Source organism: Podarcis liolepis (genome assembly GCF_965112155.1).
Source record: "Podarcis liolepis genome assembly, chromosome: 13".
In the NCBI taxonomy this organism is placed as follows: Eukaryota; Metazoa; Chordata; class Lepidosauria; order Squamata; family Lacertidae; genus Podarcis; species Podarcis liolepis.
The window spans coordinates 15852116-15876819 of NC_139573.1; the positions used below are offsets into that span (position 1 = coordinate 15852116).

General features: G+C 48.9%; 1 protein-coding gene and 1 long non-coding RNA gene across 5 annotated transcripts; one reads left to right on the forward strand and one right to left on the reverse strand.

The window, feature by feature from the left end:
- Positions 1-10105: 10105 nt before the first annotated feature.
- LOC310691176 (cardiotrophin-2-like) lies at positions 10106-18881 on the reverse strand. 2 transcript variants are annotated; one of them, XM_083470829.1, is made up of 3 exons: positions 18345-18881; positions 14625-14761; positions 10106-11269 (listed from the first exon to the last, which is right to left on the reverse strand). In XM_083470829.1, the coding sequence occupies exons 2-3, from the start codon at positions 14658-14660 to the stop codon at positions 10811-10813; spliced, it is 495 nt and encodes a 164-aa protein (XP_083326955.1). In that variant the 5' UTR covers positions 14661-14761; positions 18345-18881; the 3' UTR covers positions 10106-10810. The 2 variants fall into 2 exon arrangements, with proteins under 2 accessions (XP_083326955.1, XP_083326954.1); XM_083470828.1 differs by lacking the exon at positions 18345-18881 and adding an exon at positions 17046-17362 and having other exon boundaries at positions 14625-14767.
- A 174-nt stretch (positions 18882-19055) lies between these two features.
- LOC310691210 lies at positions 19056-21013 on the forward strand. Of its 3 annotated transcripts, none has more exons than XR_014518383.1 (2): positions 19056-19161; positions 20653-21013. It is a non-coding gene; the product is annotated as an uncharacterized lncRNA (long non-coding RNA). The 3 variants fall into 3 exon arrangements; XR_014518384.1 differs by lacking the exon at positions 19056-19161 and adding an exon at positions 19802-19857; XR_014518385.1 differs by lacking the exon at positions 19056-19161 and adding an exon at positions 20063-20406.
- The last annotated feature ends 3691 nt before the right edge of the window (positions 21014-24704 follow it).

Below are 24704 nucleotides of genomic sequence, written 5' to 3' on the forward strand. Positions count from 1 at the left end.
GCATAGTTGTTGTGACTTTTCTCTGCCATGGGTGGGAATGGAGCTCACGTAATAAACTTCTGTCAGGTTGCTTTTATTTCCCAAACCTATGGAAGCAAGCATTCAAACGGTATATGGAAGGGGTGGCCAAGGAAGGGCTCGTGGCTGTATGCATGCCCACAGATGCCTCCCCTGTGGCCAACACTGTCCTCTTGTGATGCTGAAATTAGGCTTGAGAGAAGCATTTTATTGGAATTAACAGGATAGGCTTGGGGGGGGGAGGTGCTCTGTTGCAGATTCTGTGGTTGTGTGGCTTTCAAAAGTGCCCCTAGGCCCAAAAGGGGTTTGTTTCTGTCAGAGGCCTTCTTGGGCCTGCCAAGGGTGCCTTTCCCTCACTGCCTAATAAATAGCCCTATGCGTCGAGGTCGAGGGGCCGAGGCTGTCAAGTCCAGAGCGTGGGGCTTCCAGAGAGTCTTGTGCCTCTGAAGCCTTTTGGAGAAAACATGTTAACTCCAGCCTGGCAAGTGAGTCTCATCTTCAGAGGGGACCAAGGGCAAGAGAAGAACTGCACGCACGGCGGTTATCTCTGCTGAAAAGTGCATCCAGCAGGTGCGACAATTAACTTCATGTGGAAAATCCCTCCATGTTCCATCGTGATAGGCACTGTTGCTGCCACTGAAGCAGGCAAGCGAGGCGCTGACTAAAAAAGGCAGCAAGCAAACAGTCACGAGGCAGGCGAAGCAGCCCTGACAGCGGCAGCAGCAGCAGCTCAGAAGAGAAGCAACCCCCAGCTTGCAGGCTTCTATCTACAATTTTTGTCCCAGTATTTTTTGTGGTCTTGGCTGCCAAAGGAGGCAATGTGGCCCATGGGATGGACCACCCTGGCCTAGAAGCTGAACCACCCCCATAAACAAGCACACAGACACTTCTTCCTAAATACTGTACTGACTTAACGAATCCAACTTAGGCGGCGGTGTACCAAACTGGAAGCCAGAACACTTCAGCATTTTTCAACAACTTTCTCCGCCGTTTAAGTGGAAGTGAAGTGAGCGGTATTTCACTACGACGCGGCTGTGTTACAGAGCTTTGGGCCCACTGTCAGCTTCAGGCTCTATATAAACAAGTGCCAAAATACAGTGAAAACAGTTTCCAAAACTGCAGAAGTGTGTGCTGCCTGTGTAGAAAACTGGCAGGGAATAGCTGTCTCTGTGCGTGGAGACATGCAGTTCTGAGCAAATACAGTATTTGGCAGGGAACAGAACTCATTTCAGCAGTGTCTCTATGTGTGTGTAGATAAAACCAGAAACTTGCATATAAACAACTTCTGGCTCAATAACTGACCCTACGCCATGCACACATGAAGAGGGATTTATGCTGCCTGCCGTGTTACTTTTCCCCAAAAGGGCTTGTCCTAAACCAATATAAAAGCCAAGAGGGGGCTGGGAATCCTGTTGTCCTCCAGTTTCTGGACTACACCTGCATACACACCATACATTTAAAGCACATTCTCCACCACCACACACACAAAAGGAATCCTGGGAATTGCATTTTAAGGGTGCTGGGACTCATAGTTCTGTTAATGGGTAAATTACAACTCCCAGGATGGGGCAGGGATGATAGGTTCCTTATCTCTGATATACCAAAAGCATGGAAAACATGCCTCACCATCTGCTGCATGAGCAGCATACACACAGCATTTCATACACAAGCGTTTTTTGGACACTGGGGAGATTGTGCAACCACTTCCCTCTCTGGAAACACGATGGTGAGGTAGGGGCAGCTAAATCCCAAAGGACCAGGAGTTTAGTAGCTCACACTAACAAAATATTAAACTGCCCGCCTAACCCTAGGCAAAAAAACCCCACAACACCCCAGGATAATGATTTTCAAGAAACCAGGCACTGTACATAACTAGGTTATAAGTTGCATAGCCGGACTGAAAGTGGCTGGGCAGGACTTGGTGGAATTCAGGCGAGGAAGTTCAGGAGGGCAGATTGCTGTGGCTTGAGCAGCCTGCAAGCTTCATCCCAGTGGACAGGGACAGAGAGACAAGCAGGAGAACAGGAGATACAGGTCCCAGCACTGCCAGGCTGGAACTTTTGAAGAAGGACCATAGCTCAGTTGAAGAGCATATGCTTTTGAGTGCGGGTCCCAATTCTTTCTGCAGCATCTTCAGTTAAAGCATCAGGTTATGGCAGGGGCTGTAAAAGCAGGCCCAGCGCCAGCAGCCAGCCAAGCAGGACAAGGCCCCAGGTTCTTGGAAGGGCCCCAGGTCAGCCTGATCCAGCTGTGCCCTCCTGGCCTGGCCCCTGGGGGATGCTCTTTGGCAGTGGGTGTTGTAGCTCAGCTCCCATCCACAGTGGCCGACTGCCATTTTAAGTTATCCAAAATGTAAGACCCTGGCCCACAGATATATGAATTTTTCTGATATTATAGGTTTCTGGTCCAAGTAAGACCTGGGATGCTGCCATGGGCTCCCCCCAAATCCGGTGCCAACCCCGTGTAAAACACATCTCCCCGAAAAACCACCACTGCCAGTCTGTATAGCAGAGGGCAATTCTAAGCTAGAAGCTCAAGCAGGCTGACCTGACAGAACGCTTCTTCACATGCCTTAAAAATAGTAATAATAACAACCCTCACGACAGGAAGAATAAATTATGCCAGAGCAAACCACGCCAACTTTATAGGATGGATGCAACATTTTTCTCCCCGGTTTTGTCTTATGGAATTTATACACAGCTCTGGCAAAGAATGTGTTTGTTTGCTTTAGAATATCCCTTTTGCGTCATTCAAAGATCCTGGGCTACGTCCAACGACCCAGTGGAACCAGTAAATGAAATATGCCTTCAGCTATAAAGCACCGCATTGAATTCCGATCACCCACCAGCCCCGCCACTTCCTGCATAAACCCGATTGTTGGGTGCCAGCCCAGATAAGGAGTTCTCTGTGTCCTTAGTTCCATGACAAATCTCCAAAAAGGTTCTTCACATGGGGGGGGGCAGCCTCCGAGGGAGCCCCTCGGGATTTCGGAAGATGTTTGGACTGCTCAGGGCAACACATATACCTTGTTATGTGAAACGTTGACGTCAGGGTTCCCCATTTTGCCTTTTGGGGAAAAACCACTGACCTTAAGGAGCAGAACTACCCAGCTACTGTACAAGCTAGAGCTGGAGAGAACTTGCCCTAACTTTGCACTTCCATTTCAAATGTGTGGAGCCCCATTGGGGAAAGGAGGGTTCCAGTAACCACAGATATTTGGTTGGTCACTGAAGACAGCTAGGATTTGTCAACCCCTGCTGGCTTCAGAAATTCCTGGATTCAGTAAAAAACTGACTTGAAAGGAGAAAAGAGGATCTGCATTATCTGGACAGGAAAACCACAGAGAGCAGAAGCGGATGGGGAGGGAAAGCTCATGTGCGCTAGAGACCAAAAGCCAGCCAGTTCAGGCAGAGGTCAATAGAGGCAAAGGGACCAAGGCCTTCTAGGGTGTCAGAGGGAGAGGAAGCCCAACACAGCTCAGCTGGCAGAGCATGGGACTCTTAAACTCAGGGTTATGGGTTCGAATTCCACATTGGGAAAAAGATTCCTGCATTGCAGGGGGTTCGACTAGATGACTCTCAGGATCCCTTCAATTCTACAATTCTATTCTATGATAAACACCATGGATTATGGGTTCTTAATCCATGACCAAGTGAGGAAGAATCTGAGTGAGAGTTATCACCTCTGCAAAAAACAAAAAACATTCAGAGAGATGTATAAAAGAATAGCAGAGATTTAAATAGGAAGGACTCACAAAGCTTATTTTGAAGAACAGAAAAGAGGACACATTTGCCAACTTCTACTTTTAACTATGGATCACTATGACGATTCTACCCATGAAAAAGAGGACGTGCCCTGGAAAAAGAGGACATATGGCAACCCTGCCTAGATGAACCTCCCCCCCCCCTTCACAAAGCTACGGTTCCTAGAGGGATTTAACAATGAATTCACAGGAAACTCTGGGAATTGTAGCTCCATGAGGTGAATAGGAGACTCCCAACGACTTTCAGCATCCTTGACAAACTGCAGTTTCCAGGAGTCTTTGCAGGAAGCCATAAAGTCTTTAAAGTCCTGTCCTGAACCCCTGGCCTACCTGGCAGCAAGTTAGTAGGCCAAGTCCAAAGTTCGAAGTCTGAAGGTCAAGCCACACAAGTGAAGTCCAAAGGTCAGGAAATGAGGTTCAGGGTCAATCCAAGTAGCCAAGTCCAAAGTCCAGCAGTCAGGAAACAGTCCAGTCAGCCCTGAAGCCCAGTTCCATGGTTGTCCAGCAACATTCCAGTGAAGGACCATCAACATGGAGAGCTAAGGAGACACAGCACCTCGGCTCTGCTGCCCTTTTATACTTCGCATGCTGATGGACTGCAGCATCTGGGCTCAATGAGGCAGGTGAACCTCACCTGTCCAAGCCTACTCCAGCCAAGGATTCACACACCTCCTCCCAGAGCCTCACCTGGCCAGCTAGAGAGCTGGCCTGTTGGCCCTTGCCTGCCTCAGCTTCCTGGAGCACCCTGCCCACTTCTCCCTACACCCCAGAGCCCGCCATGTTTGTATTTTTATTTTTATTATTATTATTTCGCACCCGCCATGTTTGTAGAGACAGGGGCCCTCTGGCTCTGGTGATGAGTCCTGCTGCTCTGGCTCCTGTGCACTGACCCCCATCCCCTCGTCATCTGCCATCACCCTGTGAGCGCTTCCTACACCATCCTCTCCTTCCCCATCCCCAGTTTGCTCCATGGTGCCCCAGTCCCCGGCTACACCCCTTGCCAGGATCCTCTTCCTCCTCCCTGTCATCCCGCCAGTTCATGACAGTATCATAGCGCTTCCAATGTATGGTGGGATTGTGGCCAAAGAAATAAAGAAAAGGGGGAAAGCAGATGGGGGAATAGGAGGAAGTCCAGTGAAGCTGAGCATGTTCACACATTACACTGGAAACAGGTGCAAGCTTGCACCTGTTCAAGTGTTTGGTGAAAGACTGTACACTTTTTTATTTGCACAGCTCAGTTATCATGTACACAGATATTGCACGCATCGAACATTACAAGTGAAAAGTACTCATGCATGTACAACTATTTTTCTATACAGGGATGAAGATTGTACACCCTTTGAGACTTATGGGTATCAAAACGGGGGAAAGTTGATAAAAGTCTAGATGTATCATTCTTTATAATGATCTGAGAGAGGACAAGGGTCTTGAGCAGTCACCCTGAATTGTCTGCGCAGATTACGTGGGGAGGTGACAGCTGCTATTTATTATTTCATTCTGATTTGTTTGCAAGAAAGGCTATACAATGTTGCATCAAGCGGCTGTGATCCCACACTTTCCCGTGTATTTCCCCCTCACTTTACTTGCCACAAAAGGTATGGAGTGTGTGTATGTTTTGGAAGTTGGTTTGTTACACATGCACCACATCCGCTTTAATTGTGCAACCTAAATTTGCCAGTATGCAGTTGAATCCCACCCACAAGATAGCTACGGCTTCTTCACCCTCTGTGCATGATCAGAATTTCCCAGGATAAATAATGACATCCTCACAGCATGCTGTTAGTCATACCGGGCATATAAACATGTTTCATCATCGTATCTGCCGCTTCTCAAAACAGAAGCAAACATATTGCGGTTTCTCCTGCTATTGTGCTTCCTGACACTATTCCTCATGGCCTCTTATCAAGCACAGTGTTTCCCTTATCTCTCCAGGAGCCAAAGTCTCACTGGGACTTATCCCTCCTGTCACAACAATCCTTACAAGCAGCTTCCAAAGAGCCAAACAGCTTCATGAATGCCATCAATTTTGCTCCATTCAGTAGGCCTCGTGGGCTGGGTCAGGCTGGATTAGCACTAAGTGAGGCACCGGTCACCAACATGGTGCCCATGACTGCAACCACCTCTTGTGGTGCCTGGAAAATGTCTTGGGGAGGGGGAATCCCCACACCATTTTGAGGGCCTGCCTCTTTTTCTGTGTGTGTGTGTTGTTTTTTTTTAATGTCAGCCATTATGCCACACAGTGGTACCTCGGGTTACAGACACTTCAGGTTACAGACACTTCTAACCCAGAAATAGTACCTTGGGTTAAGAACTTTGCTTCAGGATGAGAACAGAAATCATGCGGTGGCGGCAGGGAGGCCCCATTAACTAAAGTGGTACCTCAGGTTAAGAACAGTTTCAGGTTAAGAACGGACCTCTAGAACAAATTAAGTTCTTAACCCAAGGTACCACTGTACTCCCATGGCAGCCATTTTGTGACTGGCGCCCACACCACTTTCTCAAAAATTCCACATGTACCCACTGGCCCAAAAGAGGTTGGCACACCCTGCTCTGAGGAATTATGAGAAATTCAAAGGATGCCTAAAGAGCTTCCTGTCTCACGACTCTTCAAACATGGATCTGGACCCGGGGTGCACATCCATGCTCAGAAGCCTTCTTTAACCTTCTTATAGAGCCCTTCCCTCTCACAAAAACCAGCTCTTCTCCAGGCTAAACATGCCCAGCTCCCTTAGCCGTTCCTCATAAGGCATCGTTTCCAGGCCTTTGACCATTTTGGTTGCCCTCCTCTGGACACATTCCAGTTTGTCAGTGTCCTTCTTGAACTGTGGTGCCCAGAACTGGACAGTTCTTTTCTCTGGCAGCTAGATGAAAGGTGCCAATAATACAACTGGCTTACTTTTTTTTTAATCCCCCAGCATGAAGAGGCGGGGGGGAGCTGCACCTGTTGAATTTCGGCCCGTCATTCAAAGCATAGCAGGAGGCTTGTCTGTGGGAGTGGGGTCTTTCTTTCGGCCTCTTTTTGCTTCCTTTGGGATTGAAGCAAACAGGGATAAAATGCACCTGCGCTCATCCAACAGGGGGCAGCCGTGGCCGTGTCTTGATGGGGGTAGCGTTTGGTGGGTAGGGGGGTAAAGGAAGGATGGAATTAGAAATTATAAAGAAAGCAGGGGAGACAAAGGAAGAAACTGGACACCACCGTGGGCTTAGAGAGCCTACACAACAGCCAGTTCCAATCTCTACACATTCCCAGCGACAACACCCAGAATTCCTGGCTCCCGTCCATTGCTTTCTTTTCTCTGTAATTCGTTGGAAAGGGTGTGAATCGTTTTTTGAGGGAGAGTGACACTCAGGTCTCTGAGCAGATAACCTTGGACTCAGAGGCTGACATGCTTCCCCACACGCCTTCAAGAGGCAGCAAACAAAGGTCACACTTTCTCCTCCTCCTCCTTTAGTGCCAGGGAGCTGCTTCAAAGGCAGGAAGCGGCCAGTCCTGTCACTTTCGTTTCCTCAGAAGTGACGCAGGACAACGGACACATCTATCCTGCAAAAGATACGTGCAGCGTGACGGCTTGGAACTCCAGGGTTACGCCACTAACTGTGGACATTTCATGCCGTATTTTCACACCCAGGACCCACATCTGAGGACACGCTTCTTTTTAACTACCGTATTTTTTGCTCTATAAGACACACTTTTTCCCTCCTAAAAAGTAAGGGGAAATGTGTGTGCGTCTTATGGAGTGAATGCAGGCTGCGCAGCTATCCCAGAAGCCAGAACAGCAAGAGGGATTGCTGCTTTCACTGCGCAGTGATCCCTCTTGCTGTTCTGCCTTCTGAGATTCAGAATATTTTTTTTCTTGTTTTCCTACTCCAAAAACTAGGTGCGTCTTGTGGTCTGGTGCGTCTTATAGAGCGAAAAATACGGTATGTACTTTTTCTGGCGGAAGTGTTCCCACCCAATTAGCCCCAAGCAGCATGGGAGTTGTAGTCTGGCAACGTCTGAGGGCCGCAGATTCCCCAGCTCCACATTAAGCTATTGTTTATTACCGTTTTGGCCTAACTTAGACACTGTGACTGTCCCTCCCTCTGTGCAGATATTCTGCAAGCTGTGCTTGCAGACATCAAGACAGGAACCAGACGGAAGGGCTAGATATTTAGGTGCAGGGTTACGTGGCCCAGCGCCACTTCTTGCTCCCGTGTTAATAACACCTGCACAGGGATTTTGCAAGTCTGGAAAGCAAGTCTCCTGTTTCCTCAAACACAATTTTGGGTCTTCTCCAAATGACCTGTTCACTGAGCCATTCCATTTGCTTTGTTTGCACAAAGCTTAGACAGAAGTTAGAATATCCCCAGGCGTTACTGAGCGCTCATTCTGATTTGTTTGCAAGGATGTTATACAACAGTGAAAACCTTCGTGCTGATTTGCTAAGACGTTTTCTTGTTAACCATTTGTATGCCCCTCACTTTTCAGTGAATTTCCTCATCACTTTCCTAGCTGCAAAAAGTTTGTGGGTTTTTTTAAGTAAGTTTGTCACGCTACGGTGGCATACTTTAGTTAATGAAACCTAAATTTCTGGTATGTGGTTGAATCCTGCCAGCAAACTAGCAATTGACTATAGGCTCCTTTTGTTAGGGATTGCAGACCTGCACCAGTCTTTTGCAAGAAGCATAGTACAGCTCACATTTTGTCTTTGGAAAGTCTCTCAATCAGGCAGTGTATAAGGATCACAGGGCAAATACATCAGGGAGGGGTGTTACCATTTTTACTCTTGATTTTGGATGTTAATTTGAGCTCTTCTTCAACCTAGTTCTGCCAAAATAGACTACCGTTGCCCAAACACCCACACCTTCACAGACAAAAAGAGAGAGAAACCCCGGGATCCTCCAATGTCATGGATTTTATTAGACAAAATAAAGTCCCATGTATGTACAAAAGGCAAGGATACATCCAAAGAAATCCTGAAAGGAAAATGGATGATCGTTGAGGTACCAAAAATATACTATTTTCAACATTCTTTTTTTTAAGTATTTAAAAATATACAAAATAAAATCATTTTTTAAAAAACCAATTTATATCATTGAGAGGTGAGAAAAATTATGAAGAATATAAAAGACTTTATTTTAAAGGCACTTGGTTTTACCCAAGATGGCTGCATAGCCTCAGGAGTTTACTCCCTACATACCCAACCATCCCAGAAATGGCTATACCTCACTGCTGTTACAAGTATCTAAGGCACAGAGCAAATAACAGAAGTCCCATAACTCTTTTCCTCACTACCACCAGGTCTGATGGGCTCTTCAGATGTGGATAACCAGGATGACATCAAACCAAGTAGTAATGTGCACGTGTGAACAGCTACCTCAGATAGAACTCCCGTTATCTCCTCACATCGCCTGAAAGGCACTGCAAAGTTCACAAATTCATCAAGGGAATTGGCCATCACCCCCAGCCTGGTGTCCTCTAGATATTTTGGACCACATCTCCCATCATCCGTAACCACTGAGTGCTCAAGGGACCATCAGGTAGTGTGAGACAACCGCCTCAGGTAGTAAATGCTGGAGGGCATGGAGCAGCAACAAGGTGTTGTGGGGACAGAACGGCATGTGCCCTGCAGCCTGCCTCACATCCCACAAACTAGCCTTCTGCCCTAAGATGCAAGGGAGAACTCTGTTCTGTTGACACTGTTGACATAAGATCCAACGGTCGTCGCTTCAGGCAATGAAATGTTTTGGGCCGGTCCTGTCAGGTGACAAATGTCTATGTGTGATGCCCCCGCCTCCTTGAGGAAGTACTGATGAATATGTAAATTACATACACTGGAAAGTGTCAAGTATGGATATGAAACACTGACATGTCACAGACAGCCATGTGTTGAGGTTGCAAGCACCAGAGTATTGACATACATTATTAGTGTCCTCGTTTTACAGTCTATTTTGTAATTTTCCATCCTTTTCTAAATGGCCACCCCCTCTGTGGAATTTCTCTCTCTCCCTCTCAAAATAGAATAAATTAGATCCCATTGCCCCTCGTTAAATAGTACATAAATAACCCATGCAAACTTCGCTGGGACATAAATAACAATCATTTCATAAATATGCATGTGTGCGCGCGTACACATGTGCTTGTATATAGATCAGAATTGCCAATGTGGCCTACTCCAAATGTTTTGGACTACAACTCCCATCAACCCCTGCAAGGACTGCCAAGCTGCCTAGAGCTGATGGGAATTGCAGTCCAAAACACCTGAACAGTAGTAAATTGGAAAAGGCTGGGATGGATGGACAGATCAGTAGACAGATCTAGTTCTCTCTCTCACCCCCCCCCCCCCCGGCACTGTAACAGTAGAGTTGAAATCATATTAATCTCAGTTTACCTGTATGCCTGCCTGTTTGCCACTGAAATTAATAGACCACCCCCAGCAGGAGGACAAAGTGCAAAACCAGGAAGCATAAATGCAAGAGATCTCGCTGAGCACAAGCGCAGAAGTTGACCTCATAGGGTGAAGACAGACTTAAAGAACTTGGGGTGACCAAGGCCTTAGAACTGAAGTGACAGGCAAGTCTGCCAGCCAGTCATGTTCAACCAACAGCCTTGTCCTTCCTCCTCACTGACACTTGCAGGTAGGTTGTCTGTCTTTTTAAACACACCTTTTAAAATGCTGCATAAGCATTCTTATGCATTTATCATTTGTTGCCATATTATTATTATTTAAAATGGGAAAGGTGTTTTTTTTAGTACATGATCTGGAGAGGCCCTTGGTGACATCACAGGAGAGCAGCAGCCAATCAGCACCACGCACAACCACAGGCGTCTACTGGAAACCTGACGAGGGAGTTGTTGCTTTTTCCAGAGCTCAGCTCTGGAGATAAATAGATAAAGTTTGGACTGGACACAACAAGGGCACTTCCAGACTTTCTCCACCAGTCTGTGGGTGTTGCGCCTGTCTTCTCCCTACGCCTGCTTCCCTAAGAAATCTGCGGCAAGGAGAACAGATGAACCCTTTAACCTGGGAGTTACTCCTTGAGCGATCCTTAGGCTGGGAATTTCTCCGTGAGGAGAGAGAAGTCTTTCACCGTCCTGTCAATCCACTCTTTGTACGTGTGGCACACCACGTAGCCCCGGACTTTCTTTTCGAACGTGTCGGCTTCCACAGACTCCAGCATGAGGGGGTCCGTGACGGCGGCGGGAGGTGCTCCCAAGGCAGACATGATGGCCGTCAAGTTGCTGAGGAGGCCTTGGATGCGCAAGCGAGTCACCTTCAGCATATCCAGAAGTTCCACTTTGGTGGGGTTGAGCTCAAACTGGTCATCCCGCACCAGCTGCAGGAACTCCGCGAAGGCGGTGTAGGCCTCGTAATTCTTCTCCACACGCTTGACGTGGCTGAGAGTCCGCCATTCCAGGAACGGGATGGTGGCCGTTGGCACCCCTTCGTAGCGCAGCCTCCGGGCGTCGAAGCCGGAGTCGCTAAACGGGCTGCCTTGGTGACTCAGCTGGGAACAGAGAGAAAGAGAGAGGTTGTGTTTTTCAATTTAACAGGATTTGTACGCCACTCAATCACCCGTAACCTCCAAGCAGAAGAAAGCTGGCGCAGGAATGCGCTGGAGAAATAACCGTCAATAAAGATTGTGTTGTCTCCCGACACGCTCCGTTTTTATGGGGCTGCTGGCCCCTGGCCCCTACCTGCCAGGAAAACCTGCCGAGACTCTGCCAAAGGCATGGGACAGGAAAACAGACGTGGGAAATGTATTCCAGGGAAACCACCGGCAGTTCAGGGAAAGGCCTACGGCTCAGTGGCGGGGCATGTGTTTTGCATGCGAACAATTCCGGGCTCAATCCCCAGCATCTCCAGGAAAGTCTGGGACTGAGAAAATCCCCTGCTTCAGATTCTGAAGCGCTTCTGAGCTAGATGGACTGATGACCCGGCTCATTTTAAGCCAACTTCCTTTGTTTCCACTACCCAAAAGGTAGACAATTTTCAAAGGGGTTAAATATTCTGAGCCACAGACGTGCATGTGGACTTGAGGGTGCCTGCTGCGAAATGCGCCCTCGTCACTTCTCAGAAATCCTGGGGGTGGTACCCACCAGTACCAGGCAACTTCATCCCTTTGGAATTCCTTGCAGGGAAGGCCAACAAAAACAGGCCTTTCGTTGTTCCCCAGATCAGCCGGCTGTAGTTCCACCTGAGTCCCCCCCCCCTTCTTACGAGGATGCCGTTGGCCGCTTGGCTGCGCGCCAGAGCCCAGGCTGCAATGACCTCCCTACATCTGGCATCTTGTGCCCAAGCAGGTTGTGGGAAGCAGGGCACAGCAAATCTTTGGGCACTCAGCCACTGCGTGCAGGGATCAGAATAAAGGCGAAGGAGCGGCCACCGGAGAGCGGGAGATTTGCGCTCTCGATTGCAGCTTTGGCGGGGGGGGGGAGCGACCAGTGACTCCTCTCTCCCTCGATCATGTTGCAAAGTCAAGGAACAAGCGTTGCGAGAACAATGGAGCAGCCGCGGGCAACCTTTCCGTGCTGTTTCCTGCTGGCGATACAGGTTTGCTCTGGATCCGCCAGAAGGGAAAGGGCTCAGTGCTGCTTTGGCTGCGGGTGCCTTTAGCCCGTAGCCTGAGGCGGGCACAGCCTGTTTGGTTACGTTGCCAGGACTGGCACCCAGTCTGCAGCACTTCTGAGTCCTGCAGGGCTTAAGCTTGATCTGGTGGGAGGCATGGAGCTTGTTGGTCTTGCCTTGAGGGAAAGGAGTAGACCACCTGCCCTCTTTCCAGCACAGAGCATTTACACCAGAGGTGGGGAGCCAGATCCTTAGGAGATCCCAGCCTCACGGGCCAAATTCAGCAAGTGGAAGGCACCTGATATCTCAATGATAGCAGGTGATTGGGCGCCTTGAAGCCCCAGAGTCACTAGCACTTCAAGGCTCTTGGTTGTGCACCGACAGCCATTTTTCTACCTGTACAGCTCCTGACACCAGGTGTGAAGCAAGTAGGTGTTGCTTGGCGGAAATGGTTTCATGGGCCCAGTTTGGTCCACAAGCCCTATCCCTCAATGATTATACATGTGAGGTTTAAAACCCTTTCACAGAATTATAGAATTGTAGAATAGAATTGTAGAGTTGGAAGGGAACCTGAGGATCATCCAATCCAACCCCTTGCAATGCAATACGGGGATCGAACCTGCAACCTTGGCATTATCATCCCCACGCTCTAACCAGCTAAGCTTTGCTTCAGTCCAGCTTGTAATGTGATAGTGAGACGTGTCATGCTTCAATTTAAATTATAGCAATTCTTTCTGAAGATGAATGCACACTTATAAATTGGCATATCAATTTTTGTGCAAATCTGCACCCTCTGTTTTTTGAGTTATGCATACCCTCTGTGTTGGTTATGCGCAACCGGCCACCTTAATACACAGATACTGCATTTACAAATGCCGGGGGCAAGCAATGAAGTCAGATGGACCAGTGACCTTTAGGAGCTGCTTGTGAATTTTCCATAGGTATATGGTCGGGTAGGACGTGGGTGGCACTGTGGGTTAAACCATAGAGCCTAGGGCTTGCTGGTCAGAAGGTCGGCAGTTCGAATCCCCATGATGGGGTGAGCTCCCGTTGCTCGGTCCCTGTTCCTGCCAACCTAGCAGTTCAAAAGCATGTCAATGTGCAAGTAGATAAATAGGTACCGCTCTGGCAGGAAGGTAAACGGCGTTTCCATGCACTGCTCTGGTTCGCCAGAAGTGGCTTAGTCATGCTGGCCACATGACCTGGAAGCTGTACGCCGGCTCCCGTGGCCAATAAAGCGAGATGAGCGCCGCAACCCCAGAGTCGGTCACGACTGGACCTAACAGTCAGGGGTCCCTTTACCTTTATATGGCTGGGTGCTGTTGGAAGGAGAAAGCTGAACTAGATAAACCTTGGCTTAGTCATTTCTTAAGTCTTTAGCTTCGGTGACAGTAATGGAGATTTGAGCCTCACCTATGAAAACGTCCCAAGGATACATCGGAAATTTTTACCCAAAGAGCCTCCTGTAACTTCACTACAAACATATCCCCTGACTTTAAAAAGGGGGCCTTGTGTCCTCCATACCAAAGAACGCTGATCATATATCCGATGTGTTGTGTAGTTCTGCAACCAAATTCAGGAACTGGTCCTGGGCACAGAATCTCAACCTTTCATTTTTATGAGAAAGCACGCTTCTAGTCCTTAACGTTGCAAGGAAAGGTTGGAAAAGATGCAGGCAAAATCTTGAAAGCATTGCGAGGGACGGACGGTGGCTCTGAGCAGGATTCTCAGGTGTCAGCAGCGCCACTGCCCTGCATAGTTTCCTCTCTGTCATGCCAGGACTGGCAGAAATAAGGAAATGCATATGTATTTGCTTCATTTGCCTACTTTGCATAATCCTGCCCTCACTTTTTTTCTTCTTTTCTTTTGCAGAATATAGGTCTGGAACAGAGCAGGTATTCTAAAAACATACTTACTTACATATATATATATGTGTGTGTTTAGACTTTCAACTTGCTGCTTGCTGCTTGTCTATTAAGGACCCCCTTGCTATGGGTAATCCAGAGGATTCTGGGTTACATTCTGGGTGGCATGCTCTGCTCATGCAAAGCACTTCAACTGAAGGTGTAATGTTAAACAAACAAACAAAAAACCCTCAGGAAATTCTCACCTCCACCCAACACACTTTCAGAGGAAAGTGGGGAATCATGAGGAAGCTGCCTCCTGAGGAATGCCCACAAGATAATAGGCTTCTGAGGAACTAGAGGGATTATTGGGAAATAGCTGGAAAGGGAAACAACCTTTGCGAAGCATATGCAGAAGCCGCTCTTCCAGAAAAAAGGCAAAGCTCTTACATAGGTGTTCAGAAGGACGGTGCTGTTGGCTTTCATGAGGCGGGCCAGGTTGAAGGTCTGGCCAATGAGGGTGCTGATAGATGAATCCCGGTCAGGGGAGACGATGTGGACCAGGCCTGCACAAATGACGAGGAGACCTCTGGCTGAAAAGGAACCAAATGAATATTCAGTACAGGATTGGCGCAGGGTTGGGTTTTTTAAAATTGGGCCCACCTCTCTGAATGTGGCTCCACACCACCGTCGCTGCCACTTCCCTTTCGCTTCCTGTCTCTCCCATTGCCTCAGTCTTGAGATAAGCTCTCTCAAAGTTCAACCTCCCTCCCAAAATGTGGCAGCATCCTTGAGCCGGCCATTCCCATCTGCCTGAAGATCTCCATCAGGTCGATGTTTTCCTAACCTCGGGAGTCAGGACAGGGCCAGTTTGAGGCTTTTAAGGGCCCACAAGGCAGCCTCTGTTTACGCTGCGCAGTCATCCAAAGCAGGAACACAGTCCTGCCATTAGGAAGCGACGCATGGGTTTTAGGGCACTCGTAAAGGATAGAGCCAGTGGTGGTTGTAAGGGTTATTAGAGCAGGGGTGGGCCCAAGGGCCACATTTCCTTCTGGACCACCTCCCTGGGGCCAGAGGTCAATGTAGGCAGAGCAACACATCTTAAGTACGCTCGTTCCGACACACGCCCCTCTCTAGACTCCAGTCAGACAAGGAAGAGGCGTTGGCAGGGTTCAGGGACACATCCCAGCCAGGCAAAAGCATGCGCCACATGAAGCTGGCAGGGCCAATGAGGGGTGTCTAGGGAGAGGGGTGTGGCCTGTGTTCCGAGGACCAGACAGCAGGGCCGGCCCCGGACGTTTTGTCACCTGAGGCCAAACTAAAAGTGCTGGGCCTCCCGGTTTGCTGCTGCCGCCACTACAGAAACCTGCTGCTGCCACCGCCTTGACCACAATTTCACAGGCACACCGGCACTATGGCGACCGGCCTGGAGTGTCGCCAATGGCAAGATGCCTGCACCACATCGAGGAGAGTTGTAGGAAGTGCCTTTTTTACACTCCCAGTTTCCCCATCACTCTCCTTGTCATGGTGCAGGTGTTCTGCCATTGGTGATGCTCTGGGTTGGCCGCCATAGTGCTGGTGCGCCTGCACATTGAGCCAGTGGTGGGAGGCAGTAGATGCAGCCTCCAAGGAGCGCACCGCAAGCAGCCTTGGCTGCCACAACGACAGGCAACACTCTCTTTGGAGGATGCCGCCTCTGTTGATCCTGCCACTTGAGGCGGCTTCCTCAGCCCACCTCTTGGGTGGGCCAGCCCTGGCAGACAGAGAGCGCTGCAGGGTTAGAGTGTTGGACTACGACCTGGGAGGCCAGGGTTCAAATCACTCTCTCAGCCTGACCCACCTCATGAGATTGTTGTGATGATACAATGTAAAAGAGACAGGGGCGCAAACTATTTCTATGCCACTTTAAGCTCCTTGAAGGACAGGGTGGGATGTCAATGTCCTGTTATAAGTAAGAATGGAAGCAAAGGGTAGCAATTATATTTTGTTTAATATTTAATTTGTGTTGCCATGGGGAAAGGGAAGGGCTAATTACATAATCAACTTCATGTCCATGCTGACAGATGGAAAGAAAAAGAAGTCCCAGCCAAAGAAGAATGGATACAAAAATTTATGGGATACGCTGGAATGCCAAAACTTACTGGAAAAATAAGAAATCAAGATAACAAACTTTTTTTCAATAAAAGAATGGAAATGGTTTGTTAAATATATACAGACATATTGTCAACAGATAAGAACATTGGCAGGATTATTGTAATAACCTGCAGTTTCATCAGTATATATTTAAAGTAGATGAATAAATGAACTAATTAAGTCAATTTGGATATGCAGAAAATATTAAAAATAAATTTAAGGAACCGCAGAAAGAGGGGGGAGGAAGTCAGGTTTTGAAGTGTTAAAATGGCTGTAAAATTATTGAAATGTATAAACCTGAAAATCATAAATAAAATTTTAAAAAAACCCTCTTCATGTCTTAGCATGATTTGGCATTAAAGAATCAAAGACACACACAAACGTATTAATGCAGACATAACACACTGTGGACGACCAAATCCATTCCAGACATGAAGCTCACCTGGTGACTTACTTAGTTGCTGCTTCTCAGACTAACCTAGTTCACAGGGTTGTTTTGAGGGTGAGCAGGGGAGAACAACCCAGAAGGATAAAATGAAATAAATAAATAAAGAGAAAAGAGTGCTAGCTTGCACCCACAACATTAACAAAAAAAAGTGATGCGATTACTAGAGCCATAACGTAACAAGTAGAATCCTCAATATTTTTCCCCACCTCTAAAAAAAAAACCACCCTAAAAATCCAAGCACACACATGCATGTATTAGACCAACTTGGAGAAAAGGAAGGTTGCACTTACCCAGAGAAAGAGTCATGGTTTCCTCACGGTTTTGAATCCCAGCAGAAATGCCAAGTTCTCTATGTCACCCCCTAATGGTTGGCAAAGGTATCGCTCCTTCCAGGAAATGGCTGCTGTCGCCCCCAAGTGGAGGATGTGGGTATTCCGCTGCTCTCTGAAATCGCCTCTGCCGCCCCCAAGTGGAGGATGCTTGAATGTCTGGTCCTGACCTCTCTCTGCCTTTCTCTGATGCCCACTAGTTGTGGGTTTCCTCTGCCCTGAGGCTCCTGCTGCTGCTGGTTGATGAGCCCCACTGAGACAGCTCTTTATATGCAGCCAAGGTGTTGTCCCCATCTTCTGAAATTCCCCAGCCTTCCTCCCCTCCCCTCTGTGGGCAAACACCTCCTACAGAAAGAGGAAGGGGGGGGGGAAGCATCATTTCTGCTTCCTGCTCCTAAGACACTAGGCTGGGGGGGAGGAGGGAGGGAGGGAGGGAGGGGAGGGGCAGATTGTGAAATCTCTCCAATTTCCTGCACACTTGGGAAGAGAAGGAGGGAGAAATGAAAAGAAAAGCCAGGAGGGCATTTTCCTTTCTGAATTGCACAGGGCTGTAGGTTGCTGGTTCAACCAGTGAGGCTCTGCTCTGGCAGATGGGGCTGGACGATTTGGGCAGCTGCCAACGCCCAGGTGGTGTGGGATGGGCGACCCCAGACCACCACCCCACTGCTGAGGAGGGGCAACAGCAGCTGCCTCTGACAGTCCCCTCTCTTTGGTAGGGGGTCATCTAGTCCAACCAAGAACTGGCCATGTCTGGGAGGATTGCATCGTTCAACCTGCTCGTCTTCCTAGCCCACGACTGCCACCAGGCCTGCCCAATTTGGGGGGGGGGCAGTTTAGGGATAAGGGAAAGAGCAGGGCCTTGCTGGGCAGCTGTGGGACATGTTGCTCATCGGTCTCCCAGCCGCAGTCGGAGATGAAGGGAGGATCCCCCCGGGGCTGAGGCGGCCAAATCGGAAGGGTGTGGAAGGGGCAGAGAGCCAAGGCCTGCTCGTCCCACTGTCTGGGGCCGGGCTCAGATTCTTCCTTTCTTGACGCAGCACATTCCTCTCTCAGCCGCACGCATTCCTGTCCCTAAAGCGGATCCTTGCCATGACCTTGTGATTCCAAACAAATCAAGCCTGACCAACTTTCTCCGGTTGCTCAGAGTTGCGAGGAGGTTGAACCTTTCTTTCTTTCCTGGCAGCATGTTTAGCAGACAGAAATCCAACAGGCAAAGCTTCCCCCACCCCCGAGGCTGTTTTTCCAGGCAGGGGGCAAAACGCTCGCCTTGCTTGATTCCTGCCCGCCAAGCGACTGGTAAAGGCACAGGAACTCTGCTCTGGGGGCGGTAGAAGAGAGAGAGGAAGGACCTTCCATTCACGCTACCCTAAATCCGTTCTTCCCACCCAACCCCGAATACACTGGCATTATGCTCCACATTCTGACACAGAGTTTTATGGGCACGGATGGTGCCAAGAGCCAGACATTCCCCCCCTCCAAATACCAGGAAGAGTCGGGTTGCTTATGTGTGTGATTGTGTACATTATGTACATTACCGAACTAGGCGAATGCAGGGTGGGGTGAGGAAAGAGGTTGTGAAGCTTTTTCCTACTCAGGAGTAAAGCTTTCATTGGGGGAGAATCTGTGGGGCTCCAGAAGTGGGGAACGGGGAGCTCTGATCGAGTTGGACAAACAAGTGAAGGCCTCGGGCCGTGCCACCTGCCTGTTACAGGCCTCCTGGCACGTCCTGGCATCGGGTTACTGTTTGCGAAGAAACTGGAGACGCTCGAGAAAGAAAGAGGAGCAGCGGGCAAAGCGCCGGGCAAGGAGCCAGGCCTACTGGGTCCCCTTCCAGCTCAGAGACGGGTGGGGTGCGTTCGGAGTCTGGTGGGCCAAGCGTTCGGAGGGAAGGGAAACTGAGGTGCCAAGTAGGGGAGATCTCGCGCCTGCTTAGTCAGGCATGCCACCCATTCATGCCAGTTGCGTGGGAAGAGCGGCTGCGCGTTCAGGCCCTGTTTGTGGGCTCCCCACAGGCGCCTGACTGGCCACTGGGAGAATGGGACGATGGGCCCTGGGGGCTCTTCTTACATTTTAGCAGGTGTGCAGGAGAGGGGGGGTCCAGCAGGTGCAGCTTGCCGCATGACGCAGGACAGAAAAAGAGGATTTAGAGGTGGCGTGAAGAAAAACTTGGCAGCTGGGCTGCCCTTCTTCTCACCCACCCTGGCAAGCCACCCTGGCTGCTCGACGGGCAGAGCATCAACAGGTGTGGCTCCCCATCGCGCACACAATAGAGGGAGGCCTTACCAGTTGGATCTCTGCCTGTTCCTCCTTTTGTCAGAGGCCCAGAAGCCTCATCTTCTGTGACCACCTTTGGCCACTCCCGCCAGCAGGAGCAGCCACAAGGGAAGTCCAGAAAAGATACTTTGCTTGGGGGGACAATGGAGGGTGGAGGAGAGGCTCCAGTATCTTCTACTTGGGCCGCCCACCCAGCCTAGATCTGCACGTTCTACTCAGTCTTCATCTGCTTTCCTGCTGCCCCTTCCCTAAAACATGCTTAGAGCCAGGATAATGGAGCTCAGACTTTGCCAGCATGGTGCCTCCAGCTGTTTTGAACAACAACTCCCATCAGCCCCCAGCCACTTTCTTGAGCTCCCATCCCCAACTGCTTTCAAAGTTCAAGCAAATATTCTGGTCCTGAGGCGTAGATTTTTTTTGATATACAGTATAAGAAAGTCAACGCAACACTCTTGTTCAGGGCCGGATTTAGGTTTGATGAGGCCCTAAGCTACTGAAGGTAATGGGGTCCTTTATATGTCCAGCTGTCCTTTGTCAACAACAACTTGTCAATGTTTTTTGTGTTGAATATATGCTATATGGTAATTTATGGACCTAATAGGTATCTAAAGCCATTTGCACATAACAAAATATGTATTTTATCAAAGTAATTGTTGAACTGAAATACAATTTTAGGGAGCAGGCTAGCAGGCGGGGCCCATTACTTACATCATAGGAGCCTACACAACACAAAACACTGTTACTGTATATAGGTTTAATTTTGTTTTTTTATCTTATATTTTGGAAATGTACATCCAGGGTTTTCTCCTTTAAATTTTTTGGGGGCCCCCAAGAGAGTGGGGCCCTAAGCTATAGCTTGTTTAGCTTATAGGTAAATCCAGTACTGCTCTTGTTGATGACAAGGCAACCGTGGTCAGTCCCCCTCCAGCTGCAAATCAAAACATAACAACCTTATAAATCCAGCTGCATCCATAATATTGTTGAAGAGGCACTAAACGAGAAGACTTCCTTTCTTTTTCCTTTTTCTTGTTCTTGCAAGCATTACTGGGTGAGCAGAATACGCTTGATCGTTTTGTTCCTGCAGAGTAGTTTCGGGCTCCGGTTTCTGATGCGTGGGGCCTCGGGTGTGTGTTGCGGGGTGGACCTAAAATTCGTCTTGGTTCACTCACTAGCAACCTTTCCAAGAGTTAATTATTAGGTGCCCTAGACAGTGAAACACACTCTCCTTCCCAGTGACTGATCTCTCTCTCTCTCTCTCTCTCTCTCTCTCTCTCTCTCTCTCTCTGTCGCTAAGGAAATGAAGTCGGATGCCTGGACATGCCAACTTCTTCCACTGCAAGTCTGGGCCTATCCCTTCATCTGGACTGGACCTTGACGTCAGGAGGTGAAATCCGCCTTCGCCCCTCTTCCGGAGATTCCCCAGCGTGTCTGAGCATCGGAAGCGAAAGCTGGGACAGTGAAAGTGACTCATCCTGGCTAGGAAGGCAGGTGGACTTAGCCCCGGGCGACATTGTCTGAGGCCACTTACAAAAGCTCAAGCTCATGTTGCCTGCCTCCTGCCTCTCCTCCTGCCTCTCCCCTGCAAAACGCCTTTTAAAATAAATGAACAGCAAGCATGGTTGTTTTGACTTTCGTTGCTGCTGCTTCCATTCGAATCTGGCACTGAAATTATTTTGGCTGGGTTTGGGGGAGTCAGGATTCCTGGGTTTTCTCTCTCTCTTTGTTCTGCTCTTTGATGAAAGGGAGCAGATTTCTACCTTAAAAATCCCCTGCCTGGCCACAACGGTGTAGTTTGAGGGCTGGATTCCAGGGAAAACTCGGAGACCTGAGTTCAAATCCCTGCTGAACTGAGGTTTCCTTTTACAATTAAAAGCATATAAATGTTGTGGAATAAATAAATAAAAGTGCAAAGGCATTCCTCAAAGACTCAGAGGCATTGCAGAGACACGTGGCAGGGCTTTCCGGTGTAGAACTGGACTTGGGTTTGAAGCCCTGCTCAGGGCTTGTCCACACTCCTGCTTGTCCAAGTGTCCCTATTTTCCAGGGACAGTCCCAGATTTACAGAAGCCGTCCCGGTTTCTGATTTGATCTTGGAACATCCCACTCTTCCTTAGGATGTCCCTATTTTCATCGGAGAAACGTTGGAGGACATGGAGGTCCCTATTATCATCAACAAACTGTTGGAGGGTATGGAATAGGACACCCCTATTTTCATCAGATAACCTTTTATTTTCATCAGATAATTGTTGGGATGCCCTCATTATATGTTGGAGGGTATGCTAGAAAGCATCAGTCAAGTTTTCCACTTGTCCGGTTTCTAGGCAGGGGTCTGAGTGGTTTTTGCCCTTGCTTTCCCTGGGAAAACCTGCTCTTTAGCAATAAATGTCAGTGTGGAGAAAACCTAATTGACGTTTGCTCTGATTCAGTGGTCAAGATCAGATTTCCCTGGTATGAATGAAATGAAATTTATTACGGTCAGAGACCAGCTTGAGAAACACAACTGGAACTACAATCCCAATAGCAAAACAAACATTTAAAACAATATACAACAATAGATTTTTAAGTTTAAAAGTGTGATAGGCATATAAACACATAAAAACTTTAAAATAGACTACCTTAGAAAAATTTCCCTGGTGGAAAGCGGCAAGGTAAAGGCATGGCATGACCAGGGGCGCCGACTTATAAAAAATATTGGGGGGGCCCATACCGGGGTCCTGCCGCTGGTTCGCTCGGGTAGCCGGGAGAACGCAGTTCGAGGTGGCGGTGTTGGGGAGAGACCCTCGCTCAGGGCGCCACGAGACTTGGCGGCCGGCGGCCTATCTGGGGGGTTTTGGAGCGTATTTCGGCGGAGCGATTGGGGAGGAGGGGGCTTGTTGCCGGATTCTTCAGCTGAGCCGGAGATCCACTGCTGGGGGTCCCTGGGCCGAGTTGTGAGCACGGCCTGCTGAAGGGAGATCCAGCCGATTGCGCGACGGGGACGGCCGGGGCTCTCCGGCTAGGGCGCGCGGCTGGCTGGCTGGCGAGGGAGCAGGTGGGGAGGAGGCGGGGGTCCTCACTCTCTTAGGAAACGCACCCGTGCGCCCGATTGCCACGAAGTCCGAAGGGTGTGTGTGTGGAATTAAAAAGCAAAAACGAGATACGGGCAGGGCAGGCAAAGAGTTTTCTGCAAGAGGATGGAGGGCAGGTTGAAGAGAAAATCACTCAGGATGAGACAGTCAAATCAGCCATGATAAAATGGGCTCAAGATATTGGGTATAACATCATGTTTGAGGACTGGGAAAGGTTATGGACCACCGGAATGAAATTCACGGCATGTAATGCCTTGAAGGAAAATATTATGAAAATGATTTATAGGTGGTACATGACCCCAGTCAAGCTTGCAAAAATATATCACCTGTCTGATAATAAATGTTGGAAATGTAAGGAGGCTGAAGGGACATTCTTTCACCTCTGGTGGACTTGTCCAAAAGTGAAGGCCTTCTGGGAAATGATCTATAATGAGTTAAAAAAGGTATTTAAGTATACCTTTCCCAAGAAACCAGAGGCCTTCCTCTTGGGCATTGTTGGCCAGAAAGTGTTAAAGAAGGATAGAACTTTCTTTATGTATGCAACTACAGCAGCAAGAATACTTATCGCAAAATATTGGAAGACACAAGATTTGCCCACACTGGAAGAGTGGCAGACGCAATTGATGGACTACATGGAACTGGCTGAAATGACTGGCAGAATCCGAGATTTGGGAGAAGAAACAACGGAAGAGGACTGGAAAAAATTTAAGGACTATTTACAAAAACAATATAAGTTGTATGAATGTTAAAAATTTACACGATTCGGAAACTATAGCTTCAGCAATTAGATTTGGGAAACAGGAAATTATATTTTAAGTAAGAAAAGGTCAAAATCTAAGGTAATACTATGTTTAATTTAAGATATAAGTAACTGATGAAAAGTATGTTAAATTTAGAGGTATAGTATTTGAAGAGTACAAAATAAGGTACGAAACAAGGTAATAATTTGCTGATATCTTTATTATAAAGAATGCAGGGTAAGGGAGATGCGAGAAAGTCCAGTTAGTTATATAAAAAATGTGTTGAATGGTTGGTTTTCTTTTCTTCTTTTTCTTTTTTTCTTTTTCTTGTTCTTTTACTTTTTTCTTCAGTGTATGTTTCTAACTTTGTATTTGAAAATTTAATAAAATATTTATTAAAAAAAAGAAGAGAAAATCCTTTCGCTTTTCTGGGGCGCAGGGAAGTCTCAGAGCCGGAGGTTGGGGAAGGGACCCCCTTTGCTCTGCCCTCTTCTCCCGTCTTAGATTCGCATGGGGGTCCCCGCCCGAGCTTGCCTGGCCACCGGGCCCCACAAGGGCCGCGCTCTACACGGCGCACCTTGCTAGCCGCGCAGCTGTCCTCCGCGGCTGTGGAGCGGCCCTGCGCCGGTGCCCAGCCCCTCTGGGCGCCCGCTGCGCTGCCGATGACAAGCGGGCGACGTCGCGGGCGGGGAAGGCGTCGCTTTCTTTCCCGATCCTTCATCCTCCCAGTCTTCCAGCCCTTTTTTGGGTTGGAAGCTCGTCTCGTTCGCCCTTCTCCTTTCTTCACCCTGCGCGCAATTTTCCTCCCTCGTCTCCCTCCCCATTTCTCCTTCCTTCCTTCCTTCCTTCCTTCCTGACTGACTGACGGGCTCGGGCTCGGGCTCGGGCAGGGCTCGGGCTCAGGCTCGGGCTCGGGCAGCCACAGCGTCGGCGGTGTTGGCGATCGGCGGCGCGGGGGGATGGCCCTCCCGGGGGAGCCGGCGCTGCTCAATGGGGTTGCCAAGGAGACAGGCCGGCCGCCCCCCTCCCCCGGCCCGGCGCCCCCGGCCGCGCCGGTGCCCGTTATCGAGCTGGTGCGCGCCGGGCGCCCTATAAAAGCCGCGGACGCGCCCACCACCGCCCGAGATTATTGGGGGGGCTGAGCCCCCCCAAACGAATTTTTGAGGGGGCTCGAGCCCCCTCAAGCCCCATGGAGTCGGCGCCTATGCGCATGACCATGGGTCAGCCACCGAGTCTCTCTGCCAAACCTGAGGCTGAACCAAACCCAGGGAAGGAGCACAGCTCACTGGTATGAGACATATGCTTGGCATGCAATAGGTCCCAGGTGGTTGTTGTTAAAAAAATGTATACCGCCCTATAGCCGCAGGTCTCAGGGCAGTTCATAGAATAAAATCATAATATAAAAACACAAAATACATAATCAAATCAAAAACAAACCAATAATCTCCCCTCACAATTTCCAGGTAGCACTGGGAATCTCACATCTGAAACCCTAGAGCAGGGGTCAGCAAACTTTTTCAGCAGGGGGCCAATCCATT